General features: G+C 32.0%; 1 protein-coding gene, 1 long non-coding RNA gene and 1 other non-coding gene across 3 annotated transcripts; 1 reads left to right on the top strand and 2 right to left on the bottom strand.

Annotated features, from left to right (window-relative positions):
• The first annotated feature begins 900 nt into the window (after positions 1 to 900).
• LOC107886596 (protein ALTERED XYLOGLUCAN 4) lies at positions 901 to 2,724 on the top strand. Its single transcript, XM_016810614.2, has 2 exons — positions 901 to 1,389; positions 1,517 to 2,724. Exons 1-2 carry the CDS (start codon positions 1,161 to 1,163, stop codon positions 2,617 to 2,619), a joined length of 1,332 nt encoding a protein of 443 aa, XP_016666103.1. The 5' UTR covers positions 901 to 1,160; the 3' UTR covers positions 2,620 to 2,724.
• A 1,762-nt stretch (positions 2,725 to 4,486) lies between these two features.
• LOC107886597 (uncharacterized) lies at positions 4,487 to 5,297 on the bottom strand. The gene is made up of 2 exons (XR_001680804.2): positions 5,140 to 5,297; positions 4,487 to 4,856 (listed from the first exon to the last, which is right to left on the bottom strand). It is a non-coding gene; the product is annotated as an uncharacterized lncRNA (long non-coding RNA).
• Positions 5,298 to 19,972: 14,675 nt separating this feature from the next.
• LOC121225539 (small nucleolar RNA R71) lies at positions 19,973 to 20,079 on the bottom strand. The gene has a single exon (XR_005923405.1). It is a non-coding gene; the product is annotated as a small nucleolar RNA R71 (small nucleolar RNA).
• Positions 20,080 to 21,060: the final 981 nt, after the last annotated feature.

The raw sequence follows: 21,060 nt of genomic DNA, 5'->3' as shown, positions 1-21,060 counted from the left end.
CAAGTTGTGACTGATGATTCACCGATTCGGTTGAATGGATTATAAATTTTAATTAATTCATTTATGGAATTGAAAATAAGTAATATATAATCCAATTCATGAAAAAGTAGTGGCAGTAGGTATACAAGATTCAATGCATCTAACTTTATCAGGAGGCGATTAGCACACGCCCCTTCAGCCTCTGGCAGACTTTTTCTTTTTCGTTTACGAACCTACTCAAAATTTTAATGTGTTTAAAAAGAATAAAAATTTAGACTCCAGTTTTATCTCAATTTAAATAAATCCAAAAAGTCAAAAATAATCTGCGTATATTTTAATTGAATTAATTTTTTAATAATAACTCGTTCTGGTCCAGGACCAGGTATGCATGATGGGTTTTAGGTGGGATGTGATGGAAGGAAAAAGGCATTCCTGTATGCTTTTTCTTAAGATCACGTTTATGGCTTGTGGTGTCACCGTCTATATCATATGCTTAATTAATCACCGCTTGCAATGTAAATACCATCACCAGTGGATTAGGTTGGAAAAAGTGTAATCTGAATCCCGTGAATTTTGAGATTTATTATGCCATCCAATTAAGAGAGCTTGCTATAAGTATATTGTTTTATCATTTCATTGATTTGAATGGTAAATACAAATCATTTAGCTCAAACAAGGAAAAAAAAAAAGACGACATTTGGCTGTTATTGCTATAGGCACAGGTATAGCCATGTTCCAGAATTTTTGTTTCTAGTTTTTACCCTTATAAACCAAATTATTTTGCCTTTTAATAGAAGGGTGATTTTGGATTTTTGACACTATTAATTAGGATAAACATGCTTGGTTGTTCATGAGGAACATGTTTAGTGTTTTTTTTTTATACAGAGATATAAGACAGAGAGACATGACAAAAGGTAAACAACAACCTCTCGCTAGCTGTATTATGTTGTCCAACTCACATTTATAATAATCGTAGATTAATAAGATTCTTTCGATGTCATTGGAACACCACCCCAGCCTCTGCATAAAGTCATAAGCTTCTTTTATTATTATAATTTCTCTCTCTCCCTTCCTCTCCGGCCGCTAGTTCAAGAACACTTTTGTGGCTTGACCTCCACAGTGGCCATAGCTTAGAGAAACCTAGAAAACACAGGTGAAGAGGTGGAGAGTGTGTGTAAAAAATGGGGGCAACAAGTCCACTCAAAGGCCAATCTCACTCTCGTTCACTCACCAGGAATTTGTTGCCCTATGTTCTTTATGCTCTCCTCCCCATAGCTGTTTTTCGCTTCTACTTTCACCCTTTTCCTTTCCCTCTATCCACCTCAGATCAGCTTCCTCACCCCAACCGCATCATCCTCACCACTTCTTCTTCTTCTTCTTCTTCACCTCCTCCTTCATCCTTCTCTAAAGGTACATAGAGTAAAACATAAAAGTTGTCAGACTTTTTTACCTTTTCTTGACTTATGTTCTTTTATTTTTAGTTGTTTTAAATATGGGTGTTATTATTAAACAAGTTTTTGTTTTTGCTTTTTTGCAGAAGAGGAAATAGCTAATGAAACTCCATGTAACTACACCTATGGCAGATGGGTACATGACAAGATGGGGCCTTTATACAATGGCACAACCTGTGGTACAATTAAGGAAGGTCAAAATTGCATCACACACGGGAGACCTGACTTGGGTTACCTTTACTGGAGATGGCAACCAAGCCAATGCAATCTCCCAAGGTTTGATCCCAACACTTTCTTCAACCTCCTTAGTAACAAGCATATAGCTTTTGTTGGTGACTCGATGGCTAGGAACCAATTGGAATCACTTCTTTGCATGCTAGCCACTGCCTCCTATCCTAACCTGGTTTACAAAACTGGGGAGGATAACAAGTTTCGTAGATGGCATTTTTCTTCTCATAACATTACTGTATCAGTTTATTGGTCACCATTTCTGGTTAAAGGTGTTGAGAAATCAAAAACTGGCCCAGATCATAATGAATTGTATGTAGATGTTGTTGATGAGAGGTGGGGATCTGATTTAGAGCATATAGATATGGTTGTACTCTCAATAGGGCATTGGTTTCTTCATCCAGCAGTGTATTATGAGGGTGGTTCGGTTTTAGGTTGCCATTACTGCCCTGGACTAAATCACACTGAGATTGGATTTTATGATGTGATGAGGAAGGCCATAAAGGCCGCACTTAAGGCAATAATTGAAAGGAAGTCTACTGATGGTAATGGAATTGATGTGTTTTTAACCTCTTTTTCACCTTCACATTTTGAAGGTGAATGGGATAAGGCTGGTGCTTGTCCCAAGACGAAGCCTTACGAGGAAGGAGAAAAGATGGTTGAAGGAATGGATGCAGATATGAGATCAATTGCCATTGAAGAAATGGAAGCTGCTAAGGTAAATGCTAAGCAATTCAAAGGATTGAGACTAGAGACATTGGATGTGACCAAATTATCATTAATGAGACCAGATGGTCATCCCGGGCCTTATATGTATCCATTTCCATTCGCTAATGGCATTCAAGAACATGTTCAGAACGACTGTGTACATTGGTGTCTTCCAGGTCCTATAGATACATGGAATCAGATAGTGTTAGAAGTTATTAGGAGATGGAGTGTTGTATCAAAGAGAGAGAAGTGAGGCAATACAGATAGCAGATTCTGGGTTTTGTTTTTCATTTTGCATTTCTGTTGTATTTGTTGGTGTATATTTCTTTCTCAAAACAAGCAATTTTGTTTGGGGTCATATCTTTCAGCTTCATTAGCAAGCAGAATGGGAAGATTGTGGTTAATGACTGAACTTACTACCCACCTAACACCCTCAAAATTTACTTTAGAAGATGAACCTTGTTGATGCGTCTATCTCTTTCAAATCAAAATTAAAAAAAAAGTACAGGCTTCTCTCTATTATGATAAGGATAGCTAAGTCCAAGGTATCCAAAGAAACTTACCTTTTTTACCTAAGCTTGAATAGGAAGAAAGGGGGACAAGGTTCTAACAAGTGGTTAAAGTTGGTGAAATGATTTCAGTATATCACCCACAGACACAAAAGTTAGGCTCCAAAAAGGCAAAGGGCTTTGCATTCGCATCATTAGTGTTTTTGCCCATCCCTTATTTTGGTTTTGGTCCTCACAGTAGTGCTTCCTGTCATGCGCACAAAGCAGACCAGGTAAAAAGGCAAAAGGTAGAAAACTTATTATGTACCAATAGAATTCCATTTCCTTCCTTTGCTTAATTTGATTCATTAATCATACTTATTATTCAAACCCAACTTATTTTCCTCTTCTCATTACCTCAATTAAGGATAGGTTCCTGATTGATCACAATTTTTTTTCTTTTTTGGTATAACCAAATATACAAGCATTTTTAAAAAAAAATTTAATGTATAATTATAATATTGCGACAACCAGACTTCTAATCTTCATTCAAATCTTTAAAAAGCTATTAACTCTTTTTTAAAAAAATAAATGTTTAATTAGATAAATTAATTTAGATGGTTAATTTTAGTTTAAAATAAATTAGACAAATATTTAATTACACAACCAGAAATTTTAAAAATTATATAAAACATTTAATTAATTAAATAAAATTTTGTTTAGATGATTTATCTATTTTTTAACTTAAATACTTTTTATTTATATATTATCTATGTTACTATTTATTTTAAATTTTGGTTTTAATTTTAAAAATCAACTATCACATTTTTAAAATGATTTTTTTAAAAAATTACATAATCTATCTATTCCGTAGATTTTTTGGTTATTTTCAAATCATTTTTAAAAATAATTATTATATATTTATATTATCTTATATAATATTATTCAAAGAATAAAATTGAATATAAAGGTTATTATAAATATTTTTATCCAATATTAAATTTTAAGATTTAAAACTAAAATACATTTCTACCTTTATTATCTAAATTAAATAATTAAATATATGTTAGACTTTTTTTAAAAAAAAAAGTATCTAATTCAACTATAAATAGTTTGATTATGTACAGGTTTTAATTTAATGTTTTAAGTTGTTTTTCTATTATTTAGTCTTATTTTTCTTTTTAGTTATGTTTTAATTATTAAAAAAACAATTGAAGGCAGAGATGAAGGAAATGATAATTACAAATTGAAAACTAAACTGGTTTCAAAGAATTGAGTTATTGGTATCTTTTAAGTCATGAATATATGATTTGTAGTTTTGTTTACAATTTAGTTTTTAATTTTAACTCTTTTATATTTTGTGTACTTTTTTAAATCATTTATCTATTTAAATAGAAAAGAAGAAGAAGAAGTTCATCGTTTCTTTCAAAATTCAGATTAATATATATTGTGAGTCAATTGCAACTAATATTATTTTGTTTATTAATATTTTCTATATGTTACTTTAAATGTTTTATTATGCTTAGATTTGAATTATAATATAATGTATAATATATTATTAAAATTTAGTAATATCTATAATGCCTATTTGATATACTGACAATTTTTAACAATAATTTTAAAATATAAGAATATTTTAAAATATTTTAATTAAATAAATTAAATTACAGTACCATAGCCCACAAACCCGTAGACCCAAATACTTAGAACCCAATTAACCTAAACTACCCACTAACCCGTTTACACCCAACCCACAAACAAGTACAGCCCAAATGGCCCAATTTGTTAACAAAGGATGGAAGACCTAGAGTTTTTGGAACCCTAGGCGCCGCAAACGGAAGGTTCCAGAAGTTGAGCGCCGCAAACGTCCCAAGCGTCACGCCTCTTCGCCTCACCCCACAACTCTGGCCCCGAATCGCGCCGCAGTCAACGCGCAAATCAGCGCTAACATCATCATCATGAGCGCCCGATCATCATTGATCATCGCCAGATTCTCGCTTACCTGCAAAGAAGGAAAGAAACAGTAGCAAACAAACAAAACAAATATGGAAAGAAATAAAAGATTTCTTCCCAAAATATGTAATAGAAATAGTGGCTATAAAAGCCTCCTTTGTAACCTGTAAATACACAAAGATTTTAACAAGGAATATAAAAGCCAAATACATACAATTTCTTTTAGGTGAATCATCAATCTTTTATTATTTTCATTTTTTTAGTATTCGAAGCATATACATACATATATAAATAGTTGGTAAACAGTTTTAAAAACAAGGAAGGAGTCTTACCTTTCAGTATAGACGAAAAAACGAAGCTTTTCAGCTTCCGGCCGCCGTAGATGGTAAAGTCGACGGTGACGAGTGGCCGGAGTCCGGGACCGGAGGGCTCCCATTTCTCCTCATTTAGAGGATTTTTAATTTTTTTTTAAACCCAGACTTTGAAATGAATTTTAAGTTAAAATTTGGCTTATATAACCCCAAACGAAACGGTGCCGTTTTGGTTTAACTCAATAAGCATAAAACGACGTCGTATCAATGCTGAGGACCCGCGTGTTGACCCGTGACCCGGGGAGGATCCGCGTGTTTTTAGAAAACGGGATAATTTTCCAATTAGTCCTTCCGCATTTTTAATCTTTAAAATTTTATTTTATTTTTATTTTTAATTGGGCCCTAATATTTTATAGTTGTTTCAATTTAGTCCCAGTGGTCATTAAACTCCATTCTGAGGAACGACGTTTCCTGGGATAAGGGCTAATTCCCAGTGAGTCCCTCTGGTTTAATGCGCTTTTCAAGTAGGCCCAATTTTTTATTTATTTTGCAATTAATCCTAAATTCTTTAATTAAATTCAATTTTAATCCTTCTTTATATATTTAATTTATTTTAAATACCTTATATATTATTTATTTTTATAAATATTAGTTATATAAAATAATGTATATTATTTTTATTATCCATTACATTATTTTTATTATTTTATATTTTACTTATAAATTATATTTTATTATATATTTTATATATATTATTTTTTTATTTTCTGTAAATTATGTATTATTATTCATTAATTGTGTAAATTTTTTTTAAAAAAATTATTATTAAATAATAGTATATATTATTCTTATTTATATGATAGTATTTTTATTTCATTATATTTTATTTATATTTTATTACATATCATATTTTATTATATATTATTCCTTATGGTATTTTTTTATTATATATTATATTATATACTTCTTATTATATATTTTTTTTATTACTTATCATATGGTTTATATTATTATATATTTTGTTTACAAATTATATTATACACTATATATTTTACCATATATTATACCTTACATTACTTTTATTTCATCATAAAATATATACTACTTTATCACTCGTTAATTATATAGGTTTTTTATTTTATTATTAAATAAATATATGTAATATTAATATTTAGTACATTATTTTGTTAAAATATTAAGTTATTATACCCTATAATATGGTTTATATATATATGTTAATCATTTTTTAAAAAAAAGTTTTCCTTTATTATTTTCATATTGTTCTAAAATTTATGAATATCTTTTTTATTTTATTTGATTTATATTTCATATGTTTATAATTTGTTTATTTACTTTTTGTTTTCTTTTTTTCTTTTGTTATTGTTTAGTAGGTTAAATTTTCATATAATATTTGTTATTGTTTTTACATATTTGCATGAAATTAATTATTTATGTTGATTTAAGTTACATTTGCATAAAACATTATGTATATTGCAATTTATATTTATCGTATTCATTATGCACTACGTTGTATTTTGCATGTAATGACAATGCATGTATATTTTATATTATCTATGATCATATATGTGCAAAGTGATAACATATTGTGTAATTTATGTCCTTATTTGTCATCTTTATTATATTTGCATGGAATGTTAAAATAGGTATCATGTGGGTTAATTTATTTAATATTAATCCTTTGTAATATGTTAAATGCATCATCACTTTAAAAATTTTTTTTTCATTTGATTTGTTTTTAAAAAAAAGGATAAGGCAATGTTTTTGGTAGTTAGGAATTCGGGAAGTAGTGCCCTAACATGCTGGGTTGCAATTTCCCGTTTGTCTAAATGCCTAAAATACCCTTCTAAACGATTTTATAAATTACGAGGTGACTTCAGTTACAAGAGTTTTAGAATATCGTGTCCTATCATGCTGGATGTGATATTCATATTCTTTTAGAACGAAGAAATCTCGGTTTTCAACTCGAACTATTTTAATTTCAAAAAGGATCATATTTTTAAATACTTTCAAAATTCTAGCATTAAAGATGAAAAGTTATTCAATTTGGTACCAATTTTTTTTGGATGTTACGAGGGTGCTAACCCTTCTTCGTACGTAACCGACTCCTGAACCCGTTTTCTTGATTTCGTAGACCAAAGCAAATGATTTCAAACAAAAAGTGGTTTGAAGGTGGTTCAATCACACTTAAACTGATTGGTGGCGACTCCTATTTTTTTTCCATTTTTCAAAAGTCGAACCCGGTTTTTCCAAACTCGTTTTAAAAGGGTTTCGACAAACTAGTCGGGCTAGTCGGATATAGTTGGCATGCCATAGGATATGGAAGAGTACAGGTTTTTTCCGGCTTACGGATCAGACACTTATGTGCCGACTACTATTACTGTTACCGTTACTGTTACCGATTTGACACTTTGTGTGTCGAATACTATTACTGTTACCGTTACCTATTCAACACTTTGTGTGTTGAATACTGTTACTGTTACTGTTATTGCTACCATTACTGATTATTGTTTAGGTACTGTGTACCGTTAAGGCACAATGTGCCGTACTGGTGTGTTGGTTGGAATCTGTGTATCCGCCGAGTCTGAGTCAAGTTAATAGGGAAAAATGAAATAAATTTACTGATAAAACTAAATTTGAATGATATGGCATATGTGAAAGGTGAGAATTGAACTAAAGAAATAAGAATGATATATATATATTCAAATGATAATATAAAAAGATTGAATTGTTTATTTAGTGATGATAATTGTAATGTAAAAGTATGTGTGTGATTTAATGTATTTAATTATAAATTGAATTATAGTGATACCATTGAGTATATGCATACTCAGTGTACGGTTCTTTCCGTGCGCAGGTTGTAGAAGTCAAGTACTAAACCAGCATTCAAAGCCAAACCCGACTTCAGCAAGCTTTTGGTGATGCATATTTTCTTTTGGTAATGTGGCATGTACATAGGATGTGTATAAAGGTTATTATGTTTTGAATATAAATGATTAAAAATGTTAGTATTACAAGTCTAAGAATTATAATGAAAGAAGTTTATCCATTTCAATTTAATTAGTACACTGATAAATTTAAATTGATATTATATTGATTGAGTTTGATTAGAAGGTATTTAGAACAGAAAATGAGTATGTGAAATGAGTTGGTTGAAATGGTTATGTTTGAAATAGATACGGTTTTAATTTCAGGGGGTTTTATGTAAAAATAAGCAGAAATACTGTCGAAATTTATAATTTTTTTCGGAGTACTTGAAGAAGTCCCGTTTCACTTTTAATATATGTTTTAGACTTCGAGAGTTCATTATAAGGACTTAGTTATTAAATTATACTATGAATGTTATTTTATTTGTGAATTATTCATAAGTTGTCTGATATGTCCGGTAATGCCTTGTAACTCTATTCCGGTGAAGATTCGGGGTTAGGGGGTGTTACAATGGTAATCTATCTTTTAGATAAATATTATAAGAGGGGTTGTTTTAGCCCTATCGTGTAGAGACTAATGGTGTACTATGATTGAATCTAGGATTGAAGTGCTCAAGAGGGGTGTACACACTTTCGCAAGCAAGGTGGGTAATCTCCATTCCAACTATGGAAATCGGCAAAAGCCGAAATAAGTGAATGATGATGCTACATGAGCGTAAGCTTGCTAGTGTGGTAGTCTATGTGACTAAACGTGGGCGTTTGATCCTAGAGGTCATCATGAACGATTTCATGGGCTTAGACCGAATTGGGCCGTGTGGGCCCCACGAGCATGTGGGCCCCACTCGGGTAAACCACATGGACGTGTGGGCTCACATGGGCCCGCATTATGGGTATTGGGCCTATTTTCACTGTTTGACTGTTAAAGTTGCACGGGTCGCCCAAGACGACTGTGGACCTACTGTTAGGTCGATAAGTGTACCTGGACCCTTAATTGATAAAATAACTATCATGCCTCTGTGTGGTAAAATGACTGTTATGCCCTTATGAGATGTATGATTATACTTGAGCATGCCACTTTAAACATATTGAATACACGTATGATATTATGACACGACATGACATGCTGCATGATATGTTGCATGGGGATGGGTTTTATTATGATTGGAGGAAGTGTACTGTACTGGTAGTTCTACTGCAAATACTGTTTAGTGCTGCAACCGGTACTACTTAGAGTGTAGGGATGGGTGGGTTGATTATATCCCCACATAGAGTGCAGGGTTGGACGGAGATGGAGTGTAGAGGCTGGTTGGGTAGGATCTCTTGTTTGCATATATGGACTGTACTGTCACTGAGATGGGCTCTGACCCAAATTGATACTAATACTGTAATGAGCTAAGGCCCTAACTGAGACTGAACCTTTACTGAAATGGGCTTAAGCCCATACTGTATATGCTTATTGTATGGTTATTTGATATGGGATTACACACTGAGTTTCACAACTCACCCATCTGTTTATCTGTACAGGTAATCCCCAGACTTAGGTAGATCGGTGCTGCGAGGGACTCAAAGGTGGCCACACAACCGCACCTAGTTCCTTAATTGATTTTAAATTATAAGTAATTTTATTTTGGGTATTTTATTATAATAAGTCCTCTTTGGTTTTTATTTTTAATGTGGGATTGTTATTTGCTTGATTTATAACTGCTAGCAGTAGGAAAATGGCGCGAGTTTTCAAATAAATAAATGTTTTTCAAAGACACCATGAATACAAAACCTGTTTTAAAAGCTTTAGAAAGTAATAACGTTTTAAAATAAATTAATTATAATGACGTCTTAATATGATTAACTTTTGACAAATACCTTTCATTTTGAAAATGAATAAACGTATCTTAAGATCACATAAAGAGGTTAAATAAAGAACAGGCTTTCAACGAGATTATACTTTGCGAGAAAAACTTCAATGTGAAATCACTAGATTCGGCCATAACCTCTAGGCATGGTTTGGGGGGGTTACATTATGAGTATATAACTCATATATTTGCAACATATTTCACATTCTATTTTCAATTCACTATTTCACTTCCATTTCTCATACCATGCCATTTCAATATCAATTATAAAACTTTATTATTCATTTACCCCTATTAACATGACTCGGCCTCAGACGGATACACGAATTCAACCAAAACACACCAGTTTGGCACCCAGTGCCTCATCGGATAATTCGAAGTAATAATTTGACACCCAGTGTTTCATCGAATTAATCTGAAGTAGTAAATTGACACCTAGTGTCTCATCGACTTGAAGTCGAAGAAATCCCTAAACTCTTCCAATCCTATGGGATGCCATCTATATTCGACTCAGCCCGATATAGTTAACAGGGTTTAATTTCACTTTTCAAATACAACCAATATTCATTTCAATTCAAATAATCAATATATTCAATATATATACCAATTCAATCAATATAAATTCAATAAATTCATCACATAACGAATCAATCCATTTCAATTGCAAAATACAATAATTCTCACCTCAATACTTACCATATACATTAAATTGAATTATAAAAATTAACAACTAAATTCATATTATGGAAATAAAAACTAGAAATTCCGAGTTATTCCTCGTTGACTTTATCTTTCCCCTTTTTGGTCGAGGTTCCAGTATGACGTTAGCTACAAAATTAAAACAATTAAAATTCATCAATATAACACAATTCAACTTCATATTGCATATTTCAATTTTTGCTCAATATTTGCCTAATTTTCAATTTAGTCCCTAAACCGAGATTAACTTTATTTCTTTACATTTAATTCTATATTTTCATTCAATTTCCACTTTCAACTAGATTTGACTCTCTAATTTCACTTAAATCCCTAAAATTCAAAATTTTCACAATTTAGTCCCTAATACTCAAAATATTCAACATAAACAACACTTAAAAATTCAATAATTTCTAAAATTTTGACATAGGTGGGGTAGTATTTAATACCGGGATTCTAAAAACATAAAAATTACAAGAAAAATGACTAAATTGACTAACCTATTGAGCTTTGAACCCTTGAAACCCTAATTCTCCTTATTTTTCCTTTTCTTTCCTTTTTCTTTCTTTCCTTCTTTCTTTTGTTCTATCTTTCTCTTTTTCTATTTTTATTTCTTTTATTTATTTGTTTATTCTTTTAATTTATTATTATATAATATAATATATATACTTAATACTTAAGGTTTTTATTTTATAATATATATAATAAATTCAAAAATATCTTACTTATGCCGCCTCAATTAATGCCAATGACAAATTGCTTCTTTTGTCCCTTTAATTTTTCTTTAATCTATAATTCAAATTTCACCCTATATGCAATTTAGTCTTTATACCTAATTACATTTAATTCAAGCAAATTCACATAACCGAAACCTAACTAACTACACAACTAGCTTCGTAAATATAAAATATTTACGAGTCTAATTTACGGGAACGAAGTCCCGGGAATGCATTTTTTTAATTTGATCCTTTTTAATTAATTAATCATCAAAACATTAAAATTTCTTAACGAAACTTTAATATCACTGTAATGACACTCTGTAAATATTTATAAAAATATTTACAGCTCAATTTATAAAAACAATGTCCTGGTACCTTATTTTATAAAACCACTTGAACTTAATAAATCACTTATATAACATAAATTATCAAATCAAAAACCTTTTTAAAAAGCACATATGAATCATAAATATTAAATAATAATATTTACGAACTTACTCTCGAACTTGGTGGCCCCGAAACCACTGTTTTCGACACCACTAAAAAACGGGCTGTTACAGGAAATCTTTACTTTCATTCATCCTTTAATTTCATGAGTACAGAAAGACAAGAAAGGTTACCAGTTTCTCAAATTATCTAATTCCAGACTTATAATCTCATGACCACTGCTCCATGCAAGGCTCTCCTAAATTTTCCTTGACGAAGAGGAGAAGACATTTGCAAACAGAATTAAGAAAAGTTCCTTTTGTAGGTATATCCCTTCTCACCAAAATTTATAACTCCTCTTGCACAGTTTTCGTAGCTCAAATAGTCATCCATCAGCAATCATTTTGTCTCCCACTATGGAACCAACTGGTTTCATCTTAACCAAACCAGGTTTGAAATTGAAGTAATTGCCCAATAGTTACAAAAATTTCAAAATTTCCCAGTAGAGCCTTCTAACTTCTATTTTTATTCAATTTATCCCCATCTATTCTTTAAATTTTGGTCCTTAATGAGAACCGAGTGTGACATACTCCTACATCCACTCATTAATCTTTCAAGAGATTTAGCCTCTCATAGATCTAGATGCCATAACTCTTAATCGTAATTTAAACACATAAAAGAACTTAATAAATTAGAATAAGATAAATGTAAGAAATTACTCAATCAATTGAATTTGATGTGCTCAGAGTTACGTAATCTCGTAATAGTTAATTGATCTTTGATGTTTGAATAAGAACAATGAAAGAAAACTAAATAATTTAGTATAAAAGACTTAGGTTCAAACCGAATCTAGTCGAAAAGAACAATAAGTTTTTAGAAATGAAATAAAAATGTAATAACACCTAAATCTACTAACTACGGCTCCTAACGACCTCCCTTAATTTAGGAATAGCCTTACTACTTATAAAGACGTTTAGAAACCTAACTAGGCAAATTGGAAGTTCTAGTCTTGAATTATATCGGTTGTATGGATGAATTTAGCCTTCTCAGTCCTTGCTCCCCATGTTTAGCCCTATGTCACGATACACATTGCTTGTGTCGCGACACGACATCGACATCTCATACTTGGTCTTCTGAATTCGTGTGTTGCATCTCAGAAACTCGTACTCTACTCGAGTGTCGTCTATGAGGCTATCGGGTCGCTAAATAATCATCCAACACACTCAATTGAACACATTAAAACTATCTAAGACCCAAATTGACATAATAGGTTAATAGACGTCAATTTATGTCTAAAAACACTTATTTTTGTACTTAAGCTACTAATGCTGAAAATAACATAATTAATCCTAAAATGCCTAGAAAACAAACCCCTAAAGTGCTAAAATGTACAAAAACTACCACTACATTTTGTGGCAGGTCAAATGCTTCCTAATTTCCAGTGGACACATGGTTGTGTCACTAGCCTGTGTGTGACACACGATTGTGTGAACAAGTCATGTGGTACAAAATATGCCACTATGTGCCTAATTTGTATCAAGGAAAACCAAAGGCTCAAATGATGCATATAAGGCCATTCAAACCTGCACAAAAGCATTCGAAAAACATGTCTAAATATTCATTCAACCAATATACCATAATTGGCACCACAAACACGAATATTACATAAAACTTTACAAGTCATCCACACTATTCAAAACAAAACATTCCAATAGCCAATATGATAATATACCAATTCCTTTACGACTTTCATGTCACCTTAACTCAAACAAACCATAGCCAACAGTGTCTATTATGCATACTTAGGGTCCCTTTGGATGAGCGTTTATCTCTAGTGCAATGCATTTAGCTTTCTTTTTGTCTCACGTTACAGTATTGCTATAGTATCTAATCTCATCGCTACCATTATTTTTACACTAACCGTGAGTAAATGCACCGTCTATCCAAAGGGGCCCTTAATAACGTTTAACTTCATAGCATGAAACATTCAAGATGCTAGCACAAGCTAGATCCAAACATCACCATTCAAATGAATATAAACATTTAACAAAACTTACACACATATCATATAATCATAAAGTACAGGTATTATATGCACAACATAACCATTAACATCCAAAATGACACTTATACATATCAAGTCTATATAAATGCCACAAAATCGAGTTTCGAACAATTAAAAAGTCTATTGAAACTGAAGCTGGGTAGTGTGAGCTCTAGAGTGATCCAATACGCCGAGTTCGCAAAACGTCAACTATAGAAACAAAAAATGAAACGGAGTAAGCATTACAAATGCTTAGTAAGTTCATAGGTATTAAATCAATTAACTTACCTTATTTCATAATTAAACAAACTGAACAACTAATTTAACTAAATTCTTCTCACAACATTTCACATTCACAAGGTAAGCATTTTGTATACAACCATATAACTATCAACTTTTTTAGTACAATTCAATTCAATATCATTTCATTAGAACTGTCGAACATATACTTCATTTACTCAATCTAGTAATATAACACAACAATATTTGTACAATCACATCCAATTCCATTTATCACATAACATTAGTGAATAAATTTCCTTTTAAATAGCTAGCCTGATGAACTAAATAAACATATATGGATATGCTGGTAACTACATCACACCAGTAGGCATCGAAGTGTTGAGCGATAGGCATCAAAGTGCAAATCAGTAGGCACTATAATGCAAATTAGTAGACACCGTACTGTGAATCAGTAGGCACCATAGTGAAAATCGTGTACAAGTGTGCAACTAACCCTATTGGCATGCCAATTGTATCCTATCTTATATTCATCCGGGCTTAATTGAATATTAGAACCACTCTTTAGAATCCAGTCATTTTTCACCCTTTTGTACCATTTTGAATACATTTCAAAATACAATTTATATAACAAAAGCTCATGATTTAACAACATTCAATACATTTACAAACATAAATTCACCATATTATTAGGTACAAATAGAAACAATAGAAGTGTAAGGGACTAATTTGTAATTTTTTATTATCTGTCGGTTGATTTAATTCTTGATCTCTATAGTAATTCATTTCAAAATATCAGTGTCAATTACCTTATGAAATTCTATTTAATACATATGATATCCTATTATCACTTTTCACAGTTTCCTAAAATTTCATATTTTATTCAATTTAGTCCCTAAAATTGAAACTATCATATCTTTCACATTTAAACCATGTTTCACAATCTGATTTCAAATACATCCTTTCAGAACCATCTACAATCAATAATTATAAAAATTTCATGCCAAATTAAATTATTTTCATTGTAGTCCCTAAACTCAAAACTAACAAATTTTACTTTACAATTTAGTCCTTAATTTGATCTAAGCTTACAACCAAGCTATTTAACATTAATAACCATCAATGGCAACATTTCAAAACTTTGACAATTTTACAATTTAGTACCCAATTAGCTAGATTAAGCTACAATGATTTCAAAAACGTAGAATTTATGAGAAAGGGGTTTCAAATTCACTTACATGCACATAGCTCAAATTCACTTACATGCACATAGCTAAACTTAATATGTCAAAAATGGCTTATTTGCTTTTTTTCTTATTGAAGAAATTGTGGAAGAAGGATGAAATGATGAATATGATCACTATATTATGTTTTATTATATTTTATTAATAATTGAACATTATAAATGTAACACCCTTAACCTGTATCCGTCCCCAAAATAGGGTTACGAAGTATTACCAGAGTTTTCAAATCAAACGAGTGCATATTTATAAACATTTTATATCATATCAATAAACGTTTTAAAACCAAGTCAAAACATACATATTGTCCCTTAAACGAGCCCTTGAGGCCCAAAATATGCGGTAGAAACAAATCAGGACTAAATCGGAAGCTCGGAGAATTTTTCAAAAAATATTGAAAATTTTCAACACTGTAGGGGTCACACAGCTGTATGGGCATTCAAATTAGGGACACATGGCCATGTCCCAGCTCGTGTCCATGCCCTTATAACTTACTGACTTGGGTCACACGACCAAGCCAAACACTTGTGTGCCAGGCCGTGTGTTAGGCCGTGTAATAGCTTAACTTGCAACCCTTCGAAAGCTACAGGAGACACACGGTCGTATCACCTGGCCGTGTGTTACACACAGCTCAGACACATGCCCGTGTCTCTACCCGTGTGGATGAAAATAGGCCACTTTACAAGCTATTTTTCTCACCCAACAAAGCATATACCTACAACCAAAAATGCATATATGCACAAGCCATAACAAGGCACCAAAATCATGCATAATCAAGTCATATACATAGGATATAATGTAATAACCCATATGCCCTTAGGCACCTCAAATGAAAAAATATAAACATGTACAATCATGTAGTCCATTTGGCCAAATAATCAACTAACTTCCACTCAAGATTGCATCAATTCAAACTATTGAATTAGCTTACCATAACCTATCAAATAGTACCAAGTATGCTATTCAATCACTAACATTAATAAGCATGTATGCCTTTCATAACAAGGCACCAATTCATAACAAGTTACAATACTTATACATTATGCATACTTAACTATCATTTCATCTTCCATCATTCAACCATATCAAGCAATTCATCAACCATTTTAATGCTAATATTTACATGCTTAAAACTAAGTTCATCCCATCATCAATGTGACATATCATAATACAAAACAAATGGCCATTTCAACAACCAAAACACATGGCCAACACTAGCTAAATACCTATGCATTCCATTATAACCAAAGTTAAACATCTAAAAGTACCAAAAAAGCCGATGGATAGTGTGACATAGCTCCAACAAGCTTCCAACCCAAACGAGCTTTTGATTCTCTATAAGACACGAAAAATAACACAGAGTAAGCATTTAAGCTTAGTAATTTTGTATAACTTAAAACATAACTTACCATTTAATCACATAATAGGTAAGCTAAACATGACACAATCCAACACAATTTGGCTAAATGCCTAAGCATATAAATCAAACATGTTATTCATGTAAACACATATATGAATCAATATTTGTGGATGAGCACAACCATTAATTAAGTTTCCTATACATGTATCATCCGTTTCATTTCTCAATATACCTTGTATAACAGCCCGGTTTAGACCCTAGTCAAAATAGTGGTCTTGGGACCAAAAATATGAGTTAGAAAAATATTTTTAATATTATTTTCTATGTTTATAGTATATGTTTAAACATGTGTGAAAGTTTCGTGTGGAAATTTTATCGTTTGTATGCTTAATTTGCAAAAAGAACCTAATCGCGTAAAAGATAAAAGTGACTAGCTATTTGTTAAAAGTACTTAAGTGTTATGTCTTATTAAAGGAGAGGTCCTTATGATGCATTTAGACCATAACTAAGGTTAATGGACATTAATGACCATCCATTAAGTGATATTTATATGGTTTAATAAAGGTTATAATTGGAAATTATTATTAATATATGTTATAATAAAAGAAAATATGATAATGGATGATTTATTCATCTTTGTTAACCGAAAATACAAAAGGAAAAAGAAAAGAAAACTTAAGCTAGGGTTCGACCAAGTAGATTGGTGATTAAGGTATGAGTTTTGTTCGATTTTTGATATTTTTTACGTTTTTGTAATTGTTGCTCTGTATACTATCAAGCCCATGTATGAATTGTGGAAATTGTTGATGATTTTGAGTTGTGCCATTGTTGATAATATGAGTTTTATGAAGTTAGATGATAGAAAATGAAAGGTATGTGTTAGATTACTATGTTTTGTATTGGGATTTTTGATGAATTTGAGTAATTTGGATTAAATTGTGAAAATGAGAAATTGAAGGACTAAAATGTGAAAAAATGTTAAATATGGGCTGATGGGGACCGTAGAAAAATTCAGCTAAGGCATGGTTTTGATGAATTTTTTATAGTTGGTGTTTTGTGTGATAAGAACTAAAATGTCAAAATATGTAATTTTAGGGCTAAAGTGCAAAAATGCCCAAAGATGTGTTTGTATATTAAATTGAATGTATTGGTGATTAAATGAGTTAATTTTGAAAACATATAGATCAAGAAAGGAGAAATTCGGACCTAGATCGAGGCAAAAACAAAGTGCTCGATTGATTGACTAATATCATCGTTTTTACGTCCGATGTAAGTTCGTGTATATATTGATAAATCTCAAATGTAACATGTTTTAATACCACGCTTGGCATATTTTTGGATGATTTATCATAATATTTAATGAATTTGATGCTCCTAATCCTTTAATTTCATGTTTTATACTCAGGAAAGCTTAGGAAAGCAAAAAGAGCAGGAAACGGGCCAAAAAGGGACAAAATGGGCCTAATTCAGTGTTTCACACGGCCTAGGCACTTCCACACATGTAATCCACACGCCCATGTTTGACACATGGGTAGGCCAAATGCCCATGTGTCATGAACGTGTCGACTAAAAACCAACTCAGAATTTCACACAGCTTGAGCAACTTCACACGGGCGTGGCACACGACCGTGTCCCTATCGAGCCTAAGTCTAATTATACTCGGAAAAGCCTAATTTTTAGGGTTTGAAAGCATTCCGAAGCCTATATAAACACCTTAGAGGAGGACCAAAAGGGGGACAGAGAGCAGAAGGCAGAAAATACTCAAAGACAGCCATTGGAATCAACTCGAAAGAAAAAATTACGTCAAGACTGAAGATCTCCATTCAATTTCTACTGAAGTTTTTGGGTTTCTTATGTTTTGTTATTTTCCTAATTTTGAGATGTTTTTCCCCTTCATTATGAACTAAACTCCCTAAATACCTAAGGGGGATGAAACCTAAGACAGATATTATTATTATTTGAATTATATGATAAATACTTTTCTTATTCTTAAGTTATGAGTTTTAATCCCTGCTTTAATATTCCAGGATAGTAATTCAAGTCTGATGTGCTTATTCAGTGGAGCAAAGTCCCTGTTTAAGAGTACATCTTTCATAATTAAGCAGAGTTGCATGCAATCCTAGACATAGGATGACATAAATCTGTTGGATTAGAGTCAAATCTAATAAGAGAATCCATAGATCGAATTAATGCGACAATAGGGGTTTTAATTAGAAAGAGATTTCAATTAATTAACCTAGAGTAAGTTGTTTTTAGTCTCGAGAGAGATAATAACATAAATCAGGGATTTCTACGGATTAAGTCAAGTGAATAAATCGTCTAATTCAAAAGTAATAAGTATAGTCTAAGTGGATTCTTCCTTGGGTATTGTCTTCTCCATCGGTTTTCAAAAGTATTTTTCAACTTTCATCTCTGTCATATTTTCTTTAAGTCAATTAGATAATTAGGCTTAGTTTAAAAACATCCCTTTAATTCTTAGGCTAGATAATAAAAAGATAGTAATTACTAGTACTTTTAGTCCTTGTAGATACGATATTTTCGGTCTCACCATAACTATACTACTGTTCGATAGGTGCGCTTGCCTTAGTCTAGTTTTTTTTAGTTAGTTTAGTGACAATCAAGTTTTTGCGCCGTTTCCGGAGACTAAGATATTAGGAACGCTTAATTTTTATTACTTTAGCCATTTTTATTTTTATTGCAATTTTTTTAATTACTAATATTTCTTTTATTTGCTTTTGATAGGTTTTTTATAGTTTATGACTAGAAGAAATCCGTCAAGACCTCTACTATTTGACAGTGAAATTGAAAGTATAGCTCATAGAAATCGTAGAGAAATAAGGCGAAGTTTACGGTATATAGACGAAGAGCACGAGGACGACACTACTAATACCGATGAGATGGCTGAAAATCAAAACAACCTGCTGCCTCCTGTGGTTGCCGCAAATCCAGTAAATCAGAATCCTGCTCCTCATACTATGTACGACTATGCTAAGCCCAATTTAATAGGAACTAAATCGAATATAGTTAGACCTGTTATTGTTGCAGATAATTTTGAACTGAAATCTAACATAATTCAAATGATACAACAGTTCGTTCAGTTTGATGATTTGCAGGACGAAGATCCAAACACTCATTTAGCAAATTTTCTGGAATTCTGTGACACTTTTAAGATCAATAGCATTTCTGATGATGCCATTCGCCTTCGATTATTTCCCTTTTCATTAGAAAAAGGCTAAACAGTGGTTGAACTCGTGACCACGAGGGTCAATCATTACTTGGGAACAAATGACTGAAAAATTTTTACTTAAATATTTTCCATCAGCTAAAACAGAAAATTTGAGGAATGATATCTCTTCTTTTGTGCAGATGGATTTAGAAACACCTTATGATGTATGGGAGGGATACAAGGATTTATTGAAAAGGTGCCCCCACCATGGGTTACCTCTTTGGCTACAGGTTTAAACTTTCTACAACAGTTTGAATCCCTCAACTAGACAAATAATCAATGCAGTTGCTGGAGGAACTATCAATAATAAGATACCTGAAGAGGCTTATGAGTTCATAGAAGAGATGTCACCGAACAATTATCAGTGGCAAGCCATGAGGACAAAGCTGACAAAAGCAACTGACGTTTTTAACGTCGGCTCAGTTACTATGCTCTTAAATCAGGTAGAGCTCTTAAATAAAAAGATTGATGGTTTATTTGGTTCTACGTAGGTACATCTAGTAATGCAGTGCGATGCAAGTGGTGGTGGAATGAGTAATTTAGAATACCCACCCTACGGCCCCAACATAGAGAATGAGCAAATGAATTATATGGGTAATAGTCCTCGACCTCAAAATAATCCTTACAGTAACACTTACAATGCAGGTTGGAGAAATCACCCAAATTTCTCATGGGGGCCAAGGGAATCAGAGACCACCACCCCCTCCAGGCCTCCAACAACAACCTTACTAGAAAGAGAAAAATCCAAACCCTAAGGAGATGATGACAAAGTTTATTTCAGTAGCAGAAACACGTTTTTAGAACACTGAAACTACACTTAAAAATCAACAAGTTGAGAATCAAATAGGACAGCTGGCTAAGATGATTTCAGAGAAACCACTAGGGATACCTAGTAAAACCGAACCCAATCCAAAAGAGCATGTGAAAGCAGATACATTAAGGAGTGGGAAAGTGTTAGTTGAATCTGAAAAGAAGCTGCCACAAGAAGCTAACAGAAAAGAAGATGAGGAGGTAAAACCTGAAACAAGTGAAAATCTGATGATGAGGGCATATAAACCACCAATTCCATATCCAGTAAAGTTAAAGAAAGACCGCATGGATGCAAGATTTGGTAAATTTCTTGAATTTTTTAAACAGTTACATATTAACTTACTTTTTTTGAAGCTATCTCGCATATGCCTACATATGCAAAATT

The sequence above is a fragment of the Gossypium hirsutum genome, chromosome A03 (genome assembly GCF_007990345.1).
Source record: "Gossypium hirsutum isolate 1008001.06 chromosome A03, Gossypium_hirsutum_v2.1, whole genome shotgun sequence".
Lineage (NCBI taxonomy): Eukaryota > Viridiplantae > Streptophyta > Magnoliopsida > Malvales > Malvaceae > Gossypium > Gossypium hirsutum.
Note: the sequence above shows the minus strand (reverse complement) of the source record. Positions and strands in the feature narration are given on the sequence as shown.

Coding starts and splice junctions, on each gene's coding strand:
- LOC107886596 (XM_016810614.2), top strand. CDS start 1,161: ATGGGGGCAACAAGTCCACTCAAAGGCCAATCTCACTCTCGTTCACTC. Junction 1,390..1,516: donor TCCTTCATCCTTCTCTAAAG/GTACATAGAGTA, acceptor GCTTTTTTGCAG/AAGAGGAAATAGCTAATGAA.